The 22,382-nt window shown below is 43.3% G+C and overlaps 1 protein-coding gene across 1 annotated transcript in view; it reads left to right on the forward strand.

The window, feature by feature from the left end:
* LOC123769253 (mucin-3A) overlaps positions 1-21,937 on the forward strand; it is a 59,992-nt gene extending 38,055 nt beyond the window's left edge. The window contains exons 3-6 of the mRNA XM_045760323.2: positions 12,960-13,207; positions 15,248-15,349; positions 17,014-17,170; positions 17,627-21,937. Coding sequence (XP_045616279.2) covers positions 12,960-13,207; positions 15,248-15,349; positions 17,014-17,170; positions 17,627-19,068 — 1,949 coding nt within the window. The 3' untranslated portion in view covers positions 19,069-21,937. The remainder of the gene's footprint in view (positions 1-12,959; positions 13,208-15,247; positions 15,350-17,013; positions 17,171-17,626) is intronic.
* Positions 21,938-22,382: the final 445 nt, after the last annotated feature.

Below are 22,382 nucleotides of genomic sequence, written 5' to 3' on the forward strand. Positions count from 1 at the left end.
GGCCGGGGTCACCAACGCCTGGCCGGGGTCACCAACGCCTGGCCGGGGTCACCAACGCCTGGCCGGGGTCACCAACGCCTGGCCGGGGTCACCAACGCCTGGCCGGGATCACCAACGCCTGGCCGGGGTCACCAACTCCTGGCCGGGATCACCAACGCCTGGCTGGGGTCACCAACGCCTGGCCGGGATCACCAACGCCTGGCTGGGGTCACCAACGCCTGGCCGGGATCACCAACGCCTGGCCGGGGTCACCAACGCCTGGCCGGGATCACCAACGCCTGGCCGGGGTCACCAACGCCTGGCCGGGATCACCAACGCCTGGCTGGGGTCACCAACGCCTGGCCGGGATCACCAACGCCTGGCTGGGGTCACCAACGCCTGGCCGGGATCACCAACGCCTGGCCGGGGTCACCAACGCCTGGCCGGGATCACCAACGCCTGGCCGGGGTCACCAACGCCTGGCTGGGGTCACCAACGCCTGGCCGGGATCACCAACGCCTGGCTGGGGTCACCAACACCTGGCCGGGGTCACCAACGCCTGGCCGGGGTCACCAACGCCTGGCTGGGGTCACCAACACCTGGCCGGGGTCACCAACGCCTGGCCGGGGTCACCAACGCCTGGCCGGGGTCACCAACGCCTGGCCGGGGTCACCAACGCCTGGCCGGGGTCACCAACGCCTGGCCGGGGTCACCAACGCCTGGCTGGGGTCACCAACACCTGGCCGGGGTCACCAACGCCTGGCCGGGGTCACCAACGCCTGGCCGGGGTCACCAACGCCTGGCCGGGGTCACCAACGCCTGGCCGGGGTCACCAACGCCTGGCCGGGGTCACCAACGCCTGGCTGGGGTCACCAACGCCTGGCCGGGATCACCAACGCCTGGCTGGGGTCACCAACACCTGGCCGGGGTCACCATGACCTAGCGCTCCAGGTCACAGGGCCAAGCGGGAGTTACATTCTAAATTCAATCTTGGGGAAATTCTTGGCTTATCACGACGGACAACCTTCTCGGTGGGATTGACAAGGCGGACATACACACACACATACACCCACACAGTTACTCTTTTTGTAATAGGAAGGACCATAGGGAGAATGTTTGCCATGGGAGGGACCAGAGTGAGACGGGGGCAGGTATACACACACACCAGGAACATGATGGAACAACTGGAAGCATTATGAACGGGGTGAAAACTAGCAATCCAACAGGAAGCAAAAATCTAGTAATGAGATTGGAGAGATGAGAATCAATGGTAATAATAAGTGGAGTGCCACAGAGACCAGTGTTACCGTTTCTGACATGTCAATAACATCACTTTAGAATAGGATGGTCCGTGTCAATGTACAGGCATACACGCGCGCGCGTGTATGCCTGTACATGTGTGTATGCACAAGAACCTTGTCACAATACCTAAAAATATAATAGTTTGGCATTTTGTTTATTTCTATTGAGGACCATATTTGAGGCTGGCATGAGGCAGGTGGTGAGGTGTCAGTCATCCCGCCTGCCTCTGTAATGCTCCAGGCAGAAACTTTCTATCTCCTGCTATAGCTAGTCTGACCTTTCCATAAGTGCAAAGTTAATGATGGCTATACCATTACCATAAATTATAGTCATAATGCAAGGGGAAATTTAATTTCTAATCACTTGGTCTCATAATTTTCATGTGACCTTGAGGGCATGTGGCAGTTGTTGGCCTTCAAGACTCCTCCTCGTCGTCATCTCCATGTCTCCAGACGAGGAGTCACAATAACGTGGCTGAAATATGTTGACCAGACCACACACTAGAAGGTGAAGTGACGACGACGTTTCGGTCCGTCCTGGACCATTCTCAAGTCGATTGTGGCAGGTCGTCGTCCCTTCGAATGGTCGAAACGTCGTCGTCCATTCACTTTCTAGTGTGTGGTTTGGTTAATATCTCAATGTCTGTTTTATTGTCTATATTTATAATGTAGTCATTTTGGGACAACGCCCTCTAGCTTTAACATTATTATAAAACGACCTTTATGAGGCTTCGACGTGTTTTGAACGATCATCTTCACCCTGAGAAGGGTGAAGGTCGCCCTGAGAAGCCTTCCGCCAGCCTCCATAGTCACTCCTTCAGAGCGCCATCAGTCAAGAAACTTTACTCCGTTTTCTATGTAAATCATAGGTAATTGTTATTTTTCAATACGTACAGACCTTCGAAGGATGATTACGGTTTAATATTTTCCGTTTCCGATACGACTAGCGCGTCGTACAGCAGCGCTGCAAGATTGATACGACAATACATCTTCTTAACAAACTTGAAATTAGGGGAATTATGGAACATCCCGGACGCGCGCGATATGTCATTCAGTGTGTGTCAGCCTCCAAGGTAGAAGACTTCGTCGGCGGCTCTCACTCTCTTCTCTAATGCGAGTGTTGCACTCTGTGATGAGTCCTTGTCTGGCGTAGTGGCTGAGGGCCTCCAGCGCCCGCTGGCACTGACACGAGAGGACCCGTCACACTCATCCGACTGACACGAGAGGACCCGTCACACTCATCCGACTGACACGAGAGGACCCGTCACACTCATCCGACTGACACGAGAGGACCCGTCACACTCATCCAACTGACACGAGAGGACCCGTCACACTCATCCGACTGACACGAGAGGACCCGTCACACTCATCCAACTGACACGAGAGGACCCGTCACACTCATCCGACTGACACGAGAGGACCCGTCACACTCATCCGACTGTTCTGAGAGGACCCGTCACACTCATCCGACTCATCTCACACTGTTATACATCCCGACAATCATATCGTATATTTAAAAAATATAAAATCTTATTAGCGCCATATGACTGTCAATGCTGAGGTTTCCGGTATGTGGTTTATAAGGTAATGTTGGTGTAGTGGAGGGAGATGACGGTGTACTGATTACATCCTGTGTTACTCGACCCAGATACCAGTACTGCCGTGATGGCATGGGGCAGCCACCCACTCCGCCTCAATCTTTCTGTCAAGAACAACTTATTAAGTGACTCAGGATGTCATATTTAGATGTTGTATGTGAGGGGAGAAAGGGGAAGAGTGGCAACCTTCGAATGGAAAACCAATTGGAGCCATATGGGGGATTCGAACCAGCGTCCTAGTGACTCTTTAGACGCTTGCCTGTAACCCACTTGGTCCTATTGGGGCACAGGGAGCCGGTCGGCCGAGCGGACAGCACGCTGAACTTTTGATCCTGGGTTTGATCCCGGGCGCCGGCGAGAAACAATGGGCAGAGTTTCTTTCACCCTATGCCCCTGTTACCTAGCAGTAAAATAGGTACCTGGGTGTTAGTCAGCTGTCACGGGCTGCTTCCTGGGGGTGGAGGCCTGGTCGAGGACCGGGCCGCGGGAACACTAAAAAGCCCCGAAATCATCTCAAGATAACCTCAAGATAGTGGGTTGAGGCAAGCGTCTGGGAGGCACTATAGGACGCTGGTTCAAATTCCTGCATTGTTCTAAGTCATTTTCTCATTGATATACCACGCCACTGTGAATTGTTTGTGTATACTTCAGGTATGGGGAGGCATGAGCATGGGGAGCCCCTTGACCCGACAGCCCAGGGGTCGCCCTGAGAACATACCACCACCACCGAACAAGTTCTGCCCTTCGTGCGTTATTCCTCCGAGATCAAAGGTCATATATCACTGGGTCATGACCTCGCTCTTCGATCAAGTGCGAGCAAAAAAGTTCATAAAGGCATATTAGCTTCAGTGTCGCTTTGAATTTGATATATACACCAAACATGGGGCACAGTACACGAGGAACGTCGTGGCCAGAGTGTGAGGACGTCACACAGTCATAGCTGCACCGGAGTGTTTGAATAAACAACCGCTGTCCACTATGTTGTTAAAGATTTAGCCATTCAGGACGGAGTGTCCATGTAGCACGGGCTATGGTGAGCCCGTAAGCTGTCCACTAGCTGAGCTGTTCATGTATATATTTTGTTATCCAATAGTGAGGATGGTGTCACGCGGTAACACTTGTACTAAGTAACGTGCGCGTTTACTGACCTCCAGGGGCCGCGGATTCACGAAGCAGTTACGCAAGCACTTACGAACGTGCACATCTTTCCTCAATCTTTGACGGCTTGGGTTACATTTATTAAACAGTTTACAAGCATGAAAACTTGCCAATCAACTGTTGTTATTGTTATAAACAGCCTCCTGGTGCTTCCGAGCTCATTAACTGTTTAATAATTGTAAACAAAGCCGCCAAAGATTGAGGAAAGATGTACACGTTCGTAAGTGCTTGCATAACTGCTTCGTGAATCTGGCTCCAGGACATTGAAAATGCAGCTTAATGCTTGGAAGTACACGAGGACAAGCCAGACTACAGTCCCTGGTCCGAGACTGTGCTTCTCCACTCCCGCCTTGTGCCTCGACACGTGTTTGTAAACATTAGACAAGAGATTACGAATATAATAAATATATCTCTTACTCTCACCAGCGTCACCCCCCCCCCCCCCCCACCTCCTCCTCTTGAACGCCTTATTTCCAAAATGCTTCACGTACTCGTGGCTGTATTAAATACACACCTTTATGTAAGTGTGTAAAGTACGGGGAAATTAACACGCCATGAATAATGTAAGTCTGACCACGAATGAAAATGAGACATGATATTCCTCGTCCCATTTTCCTTCGTGGTCATGTTACCTTTATGTAACAAATAAGCAACCACTGTATCCTGTTCTTCTGTATATTTGTTAAATCAAATTGTAATTATTACTTCAGAAATCTGCCCCTTCCCCGTCCTGTCTCTGGTTCCGACCCTTATTGTCTGGTTCGTCCTTCCCAAGGTTCTGTGGGCGTGGGGGAGGAGAGGCGTGGGAGAGGGGGGGAGGCGTGGGAGAGGGGAGGAGAGGCGTGGGAGAGGGGGAGGAGAGGCGTGGGAGAGGAGAGACATGGAGAGCGTAGCACGGAGCAGGGTTGCCAGATTGGGCTACAAGTAGCGAATTGGGCTACTTTTGAGAGCCCCACGCTCCCAAATTTTTAATTTCGCTACTTGCGACTTTTTGGGCTAGTTTAAACGCAAGTTGGGCTACTTTGGGCTATTAATATTAAGAAACTCAATGATGATTATTTATGCTTTAATAATATAATCTGTACAAATCACAGCCGAGTCCAACAGCCTGATTGACTAGACCACTTACCGCAGGAGAGCCCTGGTCAGAGACCGGCCCCTGGGGACGTTGATCCTAGGAACCTTTGAAAGAAAAAGTAACCGCAAGGCAAGGTAATCCTCCCCAGGGGCAATAGATTTCTCAACCTTAATTGTTAATAATACTTCATCCCAAAAGCTACACCTGGTTCCACAGATCTTCATTAAGGGGAGAAAGTTATCTAGAAATTTACAGATTGATAAATGATGGGAAAGATCCCTTACAGTTAATACCTTTGTCAGGAAGACGATGGTTGGCAAGGAGCGGTAGTGTAAAGCGGCCGTTTGATCAGTGGGGTTCTCTAACAACTCATTACCAAATAGCTTTTTCCTCTTGTGATAAATATGTTGCAAGGCAACTATTTTCAATGTACGCTGATCCCTCCAATAAGCTATATTTCACATGTCTCAAACCAATCCTAAATGATTTTGAAACGATGAATTTACTTTATCAAAAGATGAAGCAGATCAGTATAGCCTTCACACTGTCTTAGAAAACTTCACTCTTGGAATACTCAGAAGAATCTTTCGTCCTCATCATGCAAAGCTTCATGTTAATTTGGACTACAATTCTATGTATCTGCCCCTGGAGAAAGTTGACTTTGGTTACGAATTTTCAACACTTCTGGCCACTAACAGACAAAACAATTTTACAACCCTGGAAAAGTTTCAAAATGTTCAAGAAAGATGCGATAATTGTTTAATGAAAGCTTGCAAATAGCTTCTTTCTCGTATTCTAAGTAATGTTGAAACTATAAAAAAAGGTGAAAAATCTGTTACCTATCATATGCCTTAGCTTACATGGCCACCATTTTCGGAACTTCCGTTAGTATTAGCTGACCAATCTAAGCTTAGTGAAATTGAAAGTCAGTGGCGCCTACTGTTAACCGTTGACTAGTCCAACATTTGTAAGGGACAAATTCCGACATCTGAATCGTCATTTTAGACCAAGAAAATAACTGTCAAGAACACTGCTGGCGATCCCATACTGATTGACCTCGCTGAGTTTGTGTTGAAAATATACAGCTTGCCAATCAGTAATGCCCTGGTTGAACGGATATTTTCGAGAGTAACGTCTGTGAAAAGTAAACTGAGAAATATTGAATGGGAATGGGACTTGAGCTTTTGACATCAGTCTTGAGAATCAAAACATATCTTGAAGAAAATGTAACTTGCTGCTCGTCATTTGAACCACTCATGTCAATGCTTAAATATGAGTCTGCAATATACAAGAACGAGGTTGTGGATGCAGATCAAGATCTTGGTAATCTTCAACTGTAAAGACGTGGAAGGACTTCACACCCATTAGGCTTCAAACAGTAAATATTGGTACGTTATCCTGTTTGTTATGTACATTGGTATCGTTATGTACGTTTAGGGAGCCGGTCGGCCGAGCGGACAGCACACTGGACTTGTGAGCCTGTGGTCCCGGGTTCGATCCCAGGCGCCGGCGAGAAACAATGGGCAAAGTTTCTTTCACCCTATGCCCCTGTTACCTAGCAGTAAAATAGGTACCTGGGTGTTAGCCAGCTGTCACGGGCTGCTTCCTGGGGGTGGAGGCCTGGTCGAGGACCGGGCCGCGGGGACACTAAAGCCCCGAAATCATCTCAAGATAACCAAGATAGATCCTATTATCATATTGGTTAAATATATATATATATATATATATATATATATATATATATATATATATATATATATATATATATATATATATATATATATGCAGAGATAATGTTAATAAAACAATTAAAATCGTTTAATGTACTCTATATATCATAATAGATTACTTTGAAACCCGTATCAGTCACTAAACAAAAAATTGGGCTACTCTTATTACAAATTCGCTACTTTTAGACCGTCAGCTCGCTACTTTTAGACCGTCAGTTCGCTACTTTTAGCAATTTGAATGTGGCAACCCTGGCACGGAGGCGTGGACGAGCGCGCTGGGGGAGGATGACTCGTTGCGATGTTTTTTGTTTGGCTTTTTTTGAGTAAAGATCGTGATGGGTGGAGGGTGGTGGAGTGGGCGGCTAACGGGTGAGTGACGGAGAAAGTATGTTGAAGAGGACGGCCCGGGGGGCTCTGGAGTATATAACACCACCAGGAACACATCAGCAAGAGCGTGTAGAAGCTGTGGAGAAGCGGGAACACCTGACCACCAACGGCTGGACCTGTCGACAAGTCCCTGAAACAGAGGACCGGACAGGAGACGCAGTCCCTTATGGGTACTTGACTGATGTGCTTGACGGAACTGCCTTCACTGAGTGACATAGTCAGGTATTGTCAGGTATACTACTGCAGGTATACCAATACTCAGGTATACTACTCACTGAGTGATAATACTCAGGTATGTCACTTCTTGAGGGAGTGAGCTTGCACGCAAAAAATAATAAAGATTGTAAAGACACAGGGCACCCGCAGGGGATTACAGAAAGACTTGGACCAACTCCAGGAATGGGCAGGTCTTAACTCTTGGTGGTCCTGTAATGAACAACATGTAGCGAGTACGCATGTGTAAGCCAGTAAAGATAATAAAGGGAGATAGGAGACAAGGCGAAATCTAACCATCAGGATAAGGCAACTGCAGACACCCAATCATGGTGTCAGCAAGGCGGAAAGCCCGCTCCTACTTTCATAATTTACACATTAGTTCTCATTTCTACAACTTTCCTTCACTTGTAACCCCCTCTGTCTCATTTTTATTTCCCACCCCCAGCAAAAAGGAGAAGCGTTGTAGTTGGGTAAGACGTTAGGTTGGGTCAGTCACGTCCAGTTGACTGACCCAACCAGTCAGTCAACTGGCTGTTAGACTGGCTGCCTAATAAGTCAGCCCGACTGGCTGTTAGGAAGCCAGTCACAGCTGCCTAACAACAGCCTAGTGACGAGCACCGCGCGTGTCCGTCTTTACTAAGGAAGACCACAAAGGCCATTCTCAAATCCGACTGATTGTTCCGCGAGGATCGTCAATCATCTGTGTGTATCAGTATCAGCAACACCATTAGCGAGTCTCTGGTGATGGTGGAAGCTACAAGTAGCGAGCCTGACTACTTCAACACCTGGTCTTGTCCCACAAGACCTGCTGACTTACCACATCATCATCTGGTCTAGATAAATACAGAAGAAAACTTGGATACAGACAAGTGTGTGTACGATAGTGGCGGGAGCAGGTAGGCGGGGTAAACAAGAATCAGCTGATGGTGGCTACCGCTCGCCAAGGCATCAATATCACAATATTTGACGAGTGGTTGAGCGCTGGTCCTCTGAGAGAACTTTCACTTGGCATTAGATTCAAATGATATATACAAATCTTAATGTTCATACACGCGCCACTCTCCTGGTTTAGAGCCCTAATAGTGTCACGTCTCCCAGCTCACATTCCCAGCATGAGGGGTGAGGGGGAATAATTATGTGTGAGGGAGCCACAGGAGGCCTGATCGACGACCGGGCCGCGGGGACGCTAAGCCCCGGAAGCACCTCAAGGTAACCAAGGAGGGAGGCGTATGAGGGAAGGTGGTGGACCCAACTCATTGATGGTCCTGTAACAGAGAAGACGTAGGGAGAGGAATGAATGTCTAGGAATGAGTTTGCAACAAGATTCGTATATATGAGATTGAATAAGGAGAGAGAAAAAATGAACAACCAAAACTGGTCGTTGCTCAAACATGGACTTGGGAAAGCAAACACAAACACTATAGCAGAAGGCCTCGTCAAACGCACTTTGTCCACTGGCGATTATACTGCTGGTAAACCTGTTTGTGTGTTGGTTTACCCTTGTAAACGTGTCGTCTACACGACCTTCTTATAGCTGTGGTACATGGGTAGGTCCCAGCATCGTCCCTAAGGTCCCAGCACCGTCCCTCAGGACCCAGCACACGTCCCTCAGGTCCCAGCACCGTCCCTCAGGACCCAGCACACGTCCCTCAGGTCCCAGCACCGTTCCTCAGGTCCCAGCACCGTTCCTCAGGTCCCAGCACACGACCCAATGTTCACAACAGCTTAGTACCATCTGGCACACCTGCCCCCTCCCCCTTCCACACCTGCCACAGATGCTCGGCCTTGGGGGGTCTGGGAGGAGAGCTGGGTGGGAGATGGTCAACTATCTCCCCAGGAATCTGCATAAAAGTTTAGTATATCTTAGTTTAACTCGGCCACAAGTCCTCAACACATTTTTATTTTCGAAATTGTTGTTTACACAGCGAAAGAATCAATTTTATGCTAAGAAAATTGCAAATATTTATGAATAAACAACAATGTGACAACTTTTTAATACACCCTACTTTAAGACTCAATTGTTTCTGTAGGAAATTTACAATAAGGAAAGCTATTGTACAGCGGAGAAAGCCTCCAGGAAAGGTTCCTTCCTATTTGCCGCTCGTGATGAGGCTACGAACACACAGGTTCATCCGAACATGTCCTCTTGTGGTGCAGATAAGAGGTGTAGAGAAGTGTGTCAGGAGACACTACTCCTCAACATCCCTACATGCCAGCCACTGCAAAATTAAACAAATTTTTCCGGACAGAATTGTTAAATTTCTGTTTATTAAAGGATTATTGCCACGAAGAACTTGAGTCAATTAATATTATTATAAGAGAAGCATCCTAGTTGTTCGAACGACACATGTAGATACCCTTAGAAGTATGAACATTAGGGTAAGATGACTACAGAGGTGAACATTGAAGGAACAACGTACAAGGTGAACAGTGGCAGCTCCCACACACTGCAGTGTTCGCCTGAGTCAGGCTTCGTTACAAGGACATTTGCCACTTGCTGTCAATAGAGATGTTTAGTAAACTGAATGTTAAGTATCTTCTCAGCCTTATGGAGAAGGCTATTGAAAAATAATGTGTTTGTAGCACTTATTAAGGAATACAGAGACAGGTAATGTATAAACCTGTCCGGCTGTCGTATTAATAAAAGTATAAATTTTGAGAAAAATTCAGAGAAAAATTATGAATGGTGTACAGATGACAACATTGTGATTGTCATGGTCTAATGTGTGTAACTACTGTGTAACTACTGTGTAACTACTGTGTAACTACTGTTGTGCTGCCTTCGTGAGTACTGACAAAATTATATTAATCTCACCAAATGACTGATGATGATGGAGTAATAGACTAAACAAGCCTCGAGTAATAGGCTACCCATGAGGTTAGTTTAGTTCATTTATTATGCACCCCATACCCATCTTGTGGGTATTTGGGTACACGTGTGGTGGACGGTTCACTGTGCAAGGCTTCCACTGTTATATGCGTTAAAAATACTATATATGTACATGCACCCGGGGACAGTGTCACACCTCGTACTGTGAGGTTGTGCAGACTAGGAGTCACAATAACGTCGCTGAAGATATGATGAATGGGGCGCATCCGAGACCTTTATCGTCCTCGTCCCTCAACCAAGATATGATGATCAAATCACAGGCTGTAATTTGTAAGACTTGGGGGACAATTTTACATATGTAAGACTGTCCTCAGTCTCCACATGTGATCTCTGCCTCTGTACCCCCCTTGCACTAAATCTCCGGCTCGCTCTCCCTCTCACTCTAGATATTCTTGCGTTCGCTCTTGCTTTCTTGTTCTGTCATTCAATCTTGAAATTGAAATAAGTTTATTGAGGTAAAATACACACAAAGGGATGAGGTAGCTCAAGCTATTCTCACCCCGTTCAGTACATCGTGTTAATACATACATAGACACACATCACAAACAATAAACATATTACCAAACATTCTGAGAGATAAACATATACATTTCCTCCCTCATTCAATCTTGGTATGGCTGTATAGATATGAAGGAGTGACGTGTTTATGAGTGTTACTTGGGAGGGGTTGTGTGTTGAGTCCATGTGTGGCAGGGTGCTCACTCAGAACACATGACAGACGGGAACAGGAGAAAGGCTCGCCCGTGTAAGATCTGTCCTAAGCTATGCATATCATTAACTTAGCAGTGAAGAAGGGGTCATATGTGGTAATATCAGAGTAGATCAGTGTTTTAAGAAATATCGAAGCAGCCAGTGTTGGCCACTCAGCAGTAGGCAAGCAAACGCAGGAGAAATCAGTTGAGAAGAATAAACAGAAGCTGTTGACCAGACCACACCTTAGAAAGTTGAAGAGACGACGACGTTTCGGTCCGTCCTGGACCATTCTCAAGTCGATATGAGACTTGAGAATGGTCCAGGACGGACCGAAACGTCGTCGTCCCTTCACCTTCTAGTGTGTGGTCTGGTCAACATACTTTAGCCACGTTGTGACTCCTCGTCTGTATAAACAGAAGCTGTTTGTAGAAAATCCTAATGCGGGTAATGGACTTTTTCAAGCGAGGGGAAAGGGGTGGGGGTAAGAGAGGCATTTACCCCGGCGGTGGAAAGGGAGATGGGCGGGAATTTAGATAACTGGTGTCATTACATAATAAGCCGTTTTTCCGCTTGGCTGAAGAGTATGATGATGATGAGTGATGATGATGAGACAACTGGCAGTTGATATCATGATGCGTTGGTGGGAGTCTCCAGCCCCGTCCTTCCCTCTTGTGTGTACTCGACAAGCTGTTCTCATGAGTCGTTGCGGGGGTTGAGTTTCAGCTCTTGAATCCTGTTTCTAGTCCTTCAATCAGTTTTCATAAAGGTTCCCGAGCCCCCTAGGCTCGTCAGCACAGTGGTCTACATCCTCCGTGGAGGTACTAGGGCTCAATTCCCGGGCAGGAGAAACTGTTGGGCAAGTTTCCTTTCACCAGATACGTCTGTTCACCTTGTATTAAAATAGGTACCCGGAAGTTAGACAATCGTTGTGGGGTATATCCTGGTGAAGGTTAACAGTTGGCCTAGAGGGACCTCGATAACCTTAAGTACAGGCTTCCTGTCCCAGACTACACTTTTTTTTTTTTTTAAGTATATGGAGTCTGGTCCCATCACTTACTCATTCTATTTATTTACTATTGTGACACTGAAAGCATCATTGTAATATCTCTGTGGCTCATTATGAATAATAAAGAATGATGGGAAGGAGGGATCTTTGACAAGCCGCCGGCATCCTATCCCTGTCGAGGCCACTATAGTAAATTGTCCTCAAGTAAATTGCCACCTGTGTTCTCGTGTTCGTTTACAGATAATGTTCCTAATTCTGTCAGTTATCCTGAGTATTTTGTATGTGGTGATCACGTCCTTTTTCATTTGTATTTTTTTTTTATTTGAAGCCTTCATTTATATGAGGTTTAAACGTCACTGTACTCACACTTGTTATATAATAAAAACTTTACTTGCCTCAAAGATACATTAACAATACCCAGTCCATGACGCCTCGTGGGCGCGAACCTGGGCCGCCATGGAGGAAGTCCGGCACTACATACACTCTGCTAGTGATGGAGTATAAGTAATGGGAGGCTGTGAGACTTGCATGCATCCACCAGCTTCCCACAAGCTTACCAATACACGCCTTGGTAATGATACAGGACCTTCTGAAATCGTCAAATCCTTTACTTTCAGATTTAAGTGTTTTCTGTTCAGATTTAGATTGTGGTTATCTTCCCACACTCGTGAGGATTAAATATATTTACTGATCCTTTAAACAAGCTAAAATAATCGCGCAGAGTATTACAGTAAAGTGTGTATAGAAGCTTAGATGGTCCCCCATGCTATACTTTTAACAATATCTACTCCATTACTACTCAAATGCGTGAAAACATGTCCATCGTAAAATAGATTAACCAGAGCCATAGATAAATACAACAAAAATTAGGAAAAAGACAGATAAACGTAGATTTTAAATAGGTTATTGCTTTTTCCTTGCAGTGTTGGCCTTGGACCATCAGCAGCCAGTGCAACAGAAAATCCATCATCGACCGTTGCAGAAAAGGGCTCAGCGTGGCCCCAGGAGGGACATGATGAGCCTCAGTAGGCCTACACCATTTCTGCCCCCACCACAGCTGCTTCCCCACCTCCCCCTTCAGCGCCCCCTACGCCGCCTCCCTCACCTACTCTTTATTCTATTCCTCTTCTTCCTCACTTCTTGCAGTAGCGGAGTAACAGGCCAACACAAAGTAAGTCAACATTCCATATATATATATATATATATATATATATATATATATATATATATATGTCGTACCTAGTAGCCAGAACTCACTTTTTGCCCTACTATGCAAGGCCCGATTTGCCTAATAAACCAAGTTTTCCTGAATTAATATATTTTTTCTAATTTTTTTCTTATGAAATGATAAAGCTACCCATTTCATTATGTATGAGGTCAATTTTTTTTTATTGGAGTTAAAATTAACGTAGATATATGACCGAACCTAACCAACCCTACCTAACCTAACCTAACCTATCTTTATAGGTTAGGTTTGGTTAGGTAGCCGAAAAAGTTAGGTTAGGTTAGGTTAGGTAGGTTAGGTAGTCGAAAAACAATTAATTCATGAAAACTTGGCTTATTAGGCAAATCGGGCCTTGCATAGTAGGCTGAGAAGTGCGTTCTGGCTACTAGGTACGACATATATATATATATATATATATATATATATATATATATATATATATATATATATATATATGTCGTACCTAGTAGCCAGAACGCACTTCTCAGCCTACTATGCAAGGCCCAATTTGCCTAATAAGCCAAGTTTTCATGCATTAATGTTTTTTCGACTACCTAACCTACCTAACTTAACCTAACCTAACCTAACTTTTTCTGCTACCTAACCTAACCTAACCTATAAAGATAGGCTAGGTTAGGTTAGGTAGGGTTGGTTAGGTTCGGTCATATATCTACGTTAATTTTAACTCCACTAAAAAAAAATGACCTCATATATAATGAAATGGGTAGCTTTATCATTTCATAAGAAAAAAAATAGAGAAAATATATTAATTCAGGAAAACTTGGCTTATTAGGCAAATCGGGCCTTGCATAGTAGGCTGAGAAGTGCGTTCTGGCTACTAGGTACGACATATATATATATATATATATATATATATATATATATATATATATATATATATATATATATATATATATTACTAGTATATTCCTTCCCCCAGTACTCACCTAGTTGTGCATGCAGGGGTTGAGTTTTGATTCTTTGGTCCCGCCTCTCAACTGGCAACTGGTGTACAGGTTCCTGAATCTACTGGGCTTTATCATATCTGCATTTGAAACTGTGTATGTAGTCAGCCTCCACCACATCACTCCCTAATGCATTCCATTTGTTAAATACCATGACACTGAAAACATTCTTTCTTATGTTTCTGTGGCTTATTTAAGTACTAAGTTTCCTCCTGTGTCCCAATGTTCGTGTTCCGCCCATGCTAAAATGATTGCCTTTTTCCGCCCTGGGAATTCACGAGAATTTTGTAAATAGCGATCATGGCTCCTGTAACTCTCCTGTCTTCCAGGGACGTGAGGTGTAATTCCCGTAACCTTTCCTCGTAACTCATACCTCTCATCTCCGGGACTAGTCTGGTGGCATACTTCTGAATCTTCTCTTCGAATGACAAGAATCCCCCTTTTTCTAGTGCATGACAGGACTTCCACCCCCGGTGTATGACAGGACTTCCATCCCTGGTGTATGACAGGACCTCCTCCCCTGGTGTATGACAGGACCTCCACCCCTGGTGTATGACAGGACCTCCTCCCCTGGTGTATGACAGGACCTCCTCCCCTGGTGTATGACAGGACCTCCTCCCCTGGTGTATCACAGGGCTTCCTTGTTTATGATACACGAACGTGGGATACTTGGCTAAGATTATAGGCATTCATTAAGTAATTTATTATATATATTTTAGTTTATTTTGACCCCCATCCTTACAAAAACATGCTGATGATGTAAGCGGTGTAAGAGTTAAAAAATACTGGTATGGTAATGGATGTCTACAACCGCTTGAGATGAAGATACTCGTCAGTGAGAAGCAAGAGCTGAAGCTCAACTCTCGCAAGCAGAGCTATAGGTGAGTACAATGGGGGAGAGAGAGAGAGAGAGAGAGAGAGAGAGAGAGAGAGAGAGAGAGAGAGAGAGAGAGAGAGAGAGAGAGAGAGAGAGAGAGAGAGAGAGAGAGAGAGAGACTAACCAGCTTCCCTGACTTTGCAGGATGACAAGCCGTACCCGCAGCTGGGTGCCATCCCCGTCACCACCTTCAACTGTGTGGGTCAGGCCGCCGGGTACTATGCTGACCCCGACACTGGCTGCCAGGTACACTGCCCTTGACGGCTCCTGCGACCGTCCACAACTCTTGACGCCGCCTCGGTGCCTACTTGACTTTAAGGGAACATATGTTTGACACCGCCAGTTGCAGGTGCCTCACTTGAGGAACATGTGCCTGATGCCCCGAGTCGAAATGAAGACATAACCACTATATTCTTAGGTTAAATGACGACTGAACTTTATATCGCGCTTCAGAGATAACTATAGCTTGCACGTTCAGACGATGCCAATTTGAAAGGAAAACTCTACTTAATGCTGAAAGTTGCTCATTATATCAAGTAATCGACAAGACATGAAGTATGTACATTAATGCGCACATCTTCCACAGAAGATCTGATTTACTGTTGTGTACGGAATGTTGGTGAAACGTATGACTAAGTGTTGCTCACAGGACTGGTTTGAAAAACATCAAACGAATATAGGCTACACTTCAAGGACTCGCACATTATGAATGACCACTAAGACACTTGAAGGTCGAGGGAGACAATTATCCAATGACTACAGATTCGCGAAATAATTTGCCCACGATCCACAGCCAACTAACTAGCAAATGACAACTAGATTAGGATCACGTAGACAACAGACCGACAGTAAAACAATATAGCCACAACACACTTATAGCAACGGAGGAAATTATAACAAGGAATGAGACGAATTACAGCAGTGAAACTCGTCGAGACCTCGACCAATGGTAAAGGAGATACGACCAATAACACTCCAGGATCCAGGGTAACACTGGCCAATGGTACTCGAGAACCGACTGCTGACTCCATGACACACTGAAAAAGACGACCAATAACGCGTCATATTTCTCCATATCGTAAACATGACACCTGAAGATAATTAAGACCTTGGACTGTGATAAGTATTGCACCAAACCTAAAATTGTTTATTGTCTTGCCATAAAATCAATATTGCAATGCCTTATATAGTTTAGCATTCTCTATAAAAACTTAAGTTTAAAGCAACAACACTAGAAAATTTAAATATTGCATAGATTTGTCTTGTTTATTGATGTGCTGCTCTGTTGTATGCGGTTTTCTACTTTAGTTTTTCAATGTTTCACATAATTGCTAATGTGTTCTTAAAGTGTTACAAGCAATTTTATAGAAATGGGCTTTGATAGCAGTTAGGTTAGTTATTGCAGTGGTGTAGGTAGGCTAGTTATTGCAGTGTTGTAACTAGCCTAGTTACTGTATTGTTGTTGTTGTAGTCAAATTACAACTACATAGTTATAGTTTCCCGGCTTTTCTCCTTTTGATAATTACTTAGTACTTTAGTGTTGCATTAAAAAAAACTTGTGGTACAACATTGTTGCTAGTAATGTTGCTTCTATTGTAGTCATCAGGTCATCTAACACAGTTTAGGCAAGATTGTAATTAAATTTTGTCAATAAAGATGCTAATAATAATAATAATCTAACACTGCAGAGTTACAAACTAAATACAATTTTAATATTTCTAAGATTCAACAGAGCAGTTGTTAGAACACATGGGGCATAATCTTACTGCAGCAAACATAGGAGCCATAAATACTCAATTTCTGCCTAAGTAAAACAGAAACACTTAGTAGGCCATCCAGAGGCTTAGGGCCCCATGCACAAATATCCCTATAAAAAATAAATAAAATTATTAAGTGTTGCACACACGCAGGTGTACCACATGTGCGACACACTGGAGAAGCAGTACTCATACCTGTGTCCCAACCATACACTCTTCAACCAGAAGTTCATGGTGTGCGACCACTGGTATATGGTCAACTGCTCCTCTGCCCAAGATTTCTACCATCTCAACCACCACATTGGGGAAGGTGAATAGCCCCTCTTCCTCCTCCTCTCAGTTCTTTGTCTGTTATTTGCCATATTTGTTCTGTCGTATTGATCAAACCCCATCATGTGTTTTCTTCAGCAGTTAATCTGTGTCATTTACGTTTTGTCATGTTTACTTTAAAATTTATATTCATGTAAAAAACTTAATATATCCTGATATCTCTAGTTTGCAACTAAACATCTTCATGTTTCTTGAGGCCTTTTTAAATTTAATTATGGAGAATGTTATCTTTATATTTAATTACAATATCTTCAAAAAGATTTTTAATAATAAGGATACTTATCAATCTGAAATTCATAATATTAAAAAACAGCTCTACTTCCAGGAATAATTCAAGATACTTCTTGGACCCTGGTTCAAGTCTCATATTTCTCAAAACATTTTGTTTTACTTGCTGATTAAGGACTGCCCTAATTTTGTTTTCCTGTGTTGCCAGTGGGAGGTGGGAGCACTGGAGCCAACACCATCCAGGTGAGTGCAGTGGGAGGTAATGATGCCAGAGACACATCGCCTAAGGATACCAAGACCTCATCTCCCCTTCCCACCTTCAAGTCATCTTGGCCAGAATTCCCAAAATCTCGAGTTCCGTCCACACAGCAGACCGTGGAGACCACGAGACCCACTATACCACCCTTCACAACACCAAGGCTCACCAGACAACCTCTTATAATGAAGACAACCACACCACCCTTAACCACCAAGAAACCTGTCACTTCAGGCATTACTCAGTCCATCACTGCCACAGGTTTTCAGTTTGACCCAAACCAACTTCAGCTTCTTCCCACCCCATTACCCTTGACACAACCCATCACACTGCCCACTTCCTTCACCAGCCCTCTAAAAACCATTACTGCACTACTGCCTACTGCTGCCAAGGCTGAACTGTCCAAACCTATAACACCACCATATCGTGGTCTTGCAGCCATCTCGCTACCAAACATTCAAAGTCGAATAAATTTACAGATTAGTGCCCTGGAAGCATCTGATAATCTAAACGGCACACAACTGGGAGATAATATTAGTACACGCACTGGTCCTACGAGAGACAGAACCGACCCGCAGGTTGAGACATCATTTAACCAGACTCCTCGCTCTAAACCATCGTTTACTATGATGCCAGGAAGAGTTGCTCGAAGACCTGGAAACAAGTTTGCATTTACTAGCATCAGGGATGAACAACCTCCATTCAGTCCTAAAGGCTTTCAGGGCATTCCCCTCAGACCACTAGTAGTGCGTCCCCCAAGCAACACACAGACCTTTCTAACCACTACACCAGAAGTCACTCGCACCTCCACTGATCAAGTCACGCAACATTCTACACCTGGTGTGCTTGCTGCACCTTTGACATTTAATATACCACCCTTAAGAGATTTTGATGAATTTAGAATTCCCACCACCTTCTTGCAGCCGCCATCTCTACGTTCAATCTCTCACGACTTTGGCCCACTTCAGCCTCCTGCCCACCAAAATACTACTTCCATCAGACATGTTAATCAAGAGTTCCCAACACCTTTATTTACTCCTGGTAGAAACAGAAATTCACGTCTCCGTCCATCCAAAGAGACGGTCCCAGAAGCATTACATATTCAGTTCTCCTCCAGGGGTAACAGAGACTTCTTCATACCTACAGCAGGGCTCTCTCTCCCTGCACCAGACTTGTCGCAAGTGGACCAAAACAACTTGGGCGAGACCCCAGAGCACCCGGATGATGATCACCACCACCACCATCATGGGGATGGTGGGTTTCATATGACAATGGTGTTCCCAGCACCCCTAGAGGAAAGGATGGCAGAGTTGCAGCTCAAACCCGAGTGCCCACGCTGCCATCCAGTGTTTCTCAGGCCTGGGGAATGTCATCCTTGTGTCCTCATAAAATGAAATAAGACTTTTTATCATCAGCTTATAGTACATAATACACTGTAACAAATATTATATAAGGATTACAAAACCATTGCATCAACCCAAATCTCATCTGTTGTGCACAAGTAATGCTCTGCCAATTAGACCGCCAAGTGCTACTGTATGATAAAATACCATCTCATTTTTATACATTTATGTTGGAATCTGGACAACCCAATGAACTTTACATAAAACATAACTATCTTACTTACAAAGTAAGATTTACTTACAAAGAGTAAGTCTTTGTGTTACTCCTGTGACCATTAAAGTACTATAAATAAAAAGCAAATAGCACCACAATAGGCCAGTTGACCATGCCCAAATGACTGCTGTGAAACCAGTCTGACAACATAGGTTATTAGCAGCGAGTATAATTTGACCAATTGGTTGTAATCACAGCCAGCGTGACTGACAAAAGGGTTACCAGCCATGGTCGTGTCTAGGAACATACACCTCATTCTCTGGGGGCTCCAAAGAGGGCCTCATTTAAAACTCTAGAAGAGTTTGAAAGATTTGTATATAAGCTCTCCTTGGGTCCTAGGAGGGGCATGTAAATTAAGTATTTAGCAAAGTAAAAGATGTAAATACCTTTACTTTTCTTCACAATACAAGTTGTACATGAAGTGCTGGATTAATGGAAGCAATGCAAGTGGATCGATGAAACATGGAGAGAATACTGTATTAATGCATTATTGGCATCTTTCCTATGATGAAAATGGTTGCCATATTTACTGTAAACATAAAACATAACTGTATATTTGTATAAAATATGTATTTTTGTTTTTAATCACAAAATTAAACCTGTAGTTTAGAGGTCATATCACCAATTTGTTGCAAAGGTTGAATCTGAATACTGTAAAGCAGAAATTTTGAAAAAGACAGGTATAACAGATCAAAGATGAGGTGTACTGTATATTGGTTGCATATGCACCATTAGTCATTACTCTCACATTTTGGTCAAAAGCACAAATAGGAAACTGTGGTACCTCTTTATACCGAGATACCAAATTCAGTCATATTTTAGCTCATCTTCCTAGCAGAGGTTACTTTTTGCACCCAGCTTACACCAGACAGCTTATAAAATGTCTGTTTCTGTGAGGTTCAGGCGTTAATGTAATGGTTTTATATTACTTTGATTTACATACAGGTCTTGCCTCATTAACATTAATTTCAAGATGCAATGATCTGTTAAGGACAACTGCTTAATTAGTATACTGTTGTAGCACATGTTAGTTTACAAGGACATACATACGGTTACCTTGTGGTGGTTCCTATGGCAAGTCAACCATATGTATTTATTGAAAGTACTGTAAATCATGACAAAATTCGGACAGTGTCGACTGTGAAACAAGGGCATCATCATGTGTATTAATGACCCCTTGTGCATGTAGGCTGATATTTGCTACACTTATGTTTCCACTTTTGCATTGTTTAAATTTTACATGGATTTTGACTAAGGCAGTGAAAAGTTTCATTTGGGACACTTAATTCAATTTTACTAAGTCTTAGGGTAACTTTCATAATGAATACCATCAATATGAAACCAACTTCCATTTGTTTTTTTTTATCATCTAACCATGTATGTTAGTCCCAAAGTTTTCCTAACCAAATAAGATAATTTTCAACCATTCCAACATGCTTGTCAAACTAAACACTGCCTTCATGCATAAGCTTCAGCAGAAGTAAACAATAGCTTTCCTTATCATTCGAAATAATGTACAGTATATATTAATTTTATTTATCTAACCTTTCAAAATCGAGATTCTATATTTCAATGAAAGCATTTAGAACTGAACTGTGTAAGCGGTACGACTCTGACCTCTGTTTGGTTACCAGTGTTGTCATTGAGCATTTTTAGTTAGAATTTTATGCATTAAGCACAATGCATGATATAATACAGTATTCTACACAAGAAGCAGACTACTGTAGGTGGTTATATAATTAAAAGAAATAATTATAAAAAGTAGATGTGCAGGTCACATCATAGTTTTAGAATACAAACAAAAAAATTATATATATAAAAGGCTTAAAGGCACAAAGATCTATTGATCTACAGAATATTCCCGACACCTTGACCCTCTAGTTATTCATGTTCCCTAACAGTTACCCCCATGTATGTATATTATTTCCCTGACACTAACACTTTAAGCCTTCATGTGTCAAGTCTCAACACAACGATACATATACATAAACAAGAGCATATTTCAATTCTTCATGTTAGTATTACTGAAAACATAGATGTTGTGTTACACATTCAGTACTAGGAAGAATTGTAGCAAAAGAATAGCACCAAATAATGTTCATGCCACACAATGGTTTTTAGTAACTAAGTGATTTATTTTGTATGGAATGATTATTAAATGTGAGCTAGCATGTAATATAACAGAACAATACAGTACGGTAGATTGTATACAAAACTCATACTGCAATTTCAAATTTTAACATTTTAAAATGAGTCAGATGAAGTTTGTACAAACTAAACATGTCAAGCATCACTCATTGTATGCTTACAGTAATATATTCACATAGTTGCAAAGACAGTTATGAAGGAGAAATAATTTCTAAAAGGTACTAGGTATACTAGTACAGTAAATAATATAGTAAAAGGTGCTATATTAGTGTGTTATCTAGTACTGCTGGATCGAGTGATAACATGTCTGGCAAAATACTGGTTATGTTCTACCATTGATAGGATGATTATCATCTGGGCCTGGAAGAAACATGCTAAATGTATCAAGATCAGCTTCATTATACAATACTGTATTTTAGTAAAATATATAATTTGTATAAATGATATAATTCAAAAGTACTGAATGAAATGTTTTAATATTACAGTTGCTAACTTCAATTGTGCTGTTTAATTTCAACTCTCATTTTTATGAATTGTGTCTTATTTACCGAAGGGCCACGATCGCTAGTGGACAAATGAGGACAGGAAATCAGCAGTTTGTTAAAGGTTCTCGCACTATTCCTGAAAACTTTTCTCGCTGAATTTTGAATTGGAATACTGTACTTAGTTTACTGTGTAGTTGCTGAATCGTAATTATTGTAATTACAGGGTGTTTTCATGTAACTGATAATGAAACCGAGACAATGCAATGCTGCATGGACTGAACTGCTTACAGGCACGTTACTCACTGAAGAACAAAACATGTTATGCATCACTTGCCTAGGTGCAAGCAAGTGTATAAAACTAACAGTAATACTCTGCTATTGTTGTCAATTAAATCATATCTAAGCACTTCACACACTTTCACAAACTTGAAACAGAAGTGAACAGAATATTGGCAAGA

This window comes from Procambarus clarkii, chromosome 66 (genome assembly GCF_040958095.1).
Source record: "Procambarus clarkii isolate CNS0578487 chromosome 66, FALCON_Pclarkii_2.0, whole genome shotgun sequence".
NCBI classification, from domain to species: Eukaryota; Metazoa; Arthropoda; class Malacostraca; order Decapoda; family Cambaridae; genus Procambarus; species Procambarus clarkii.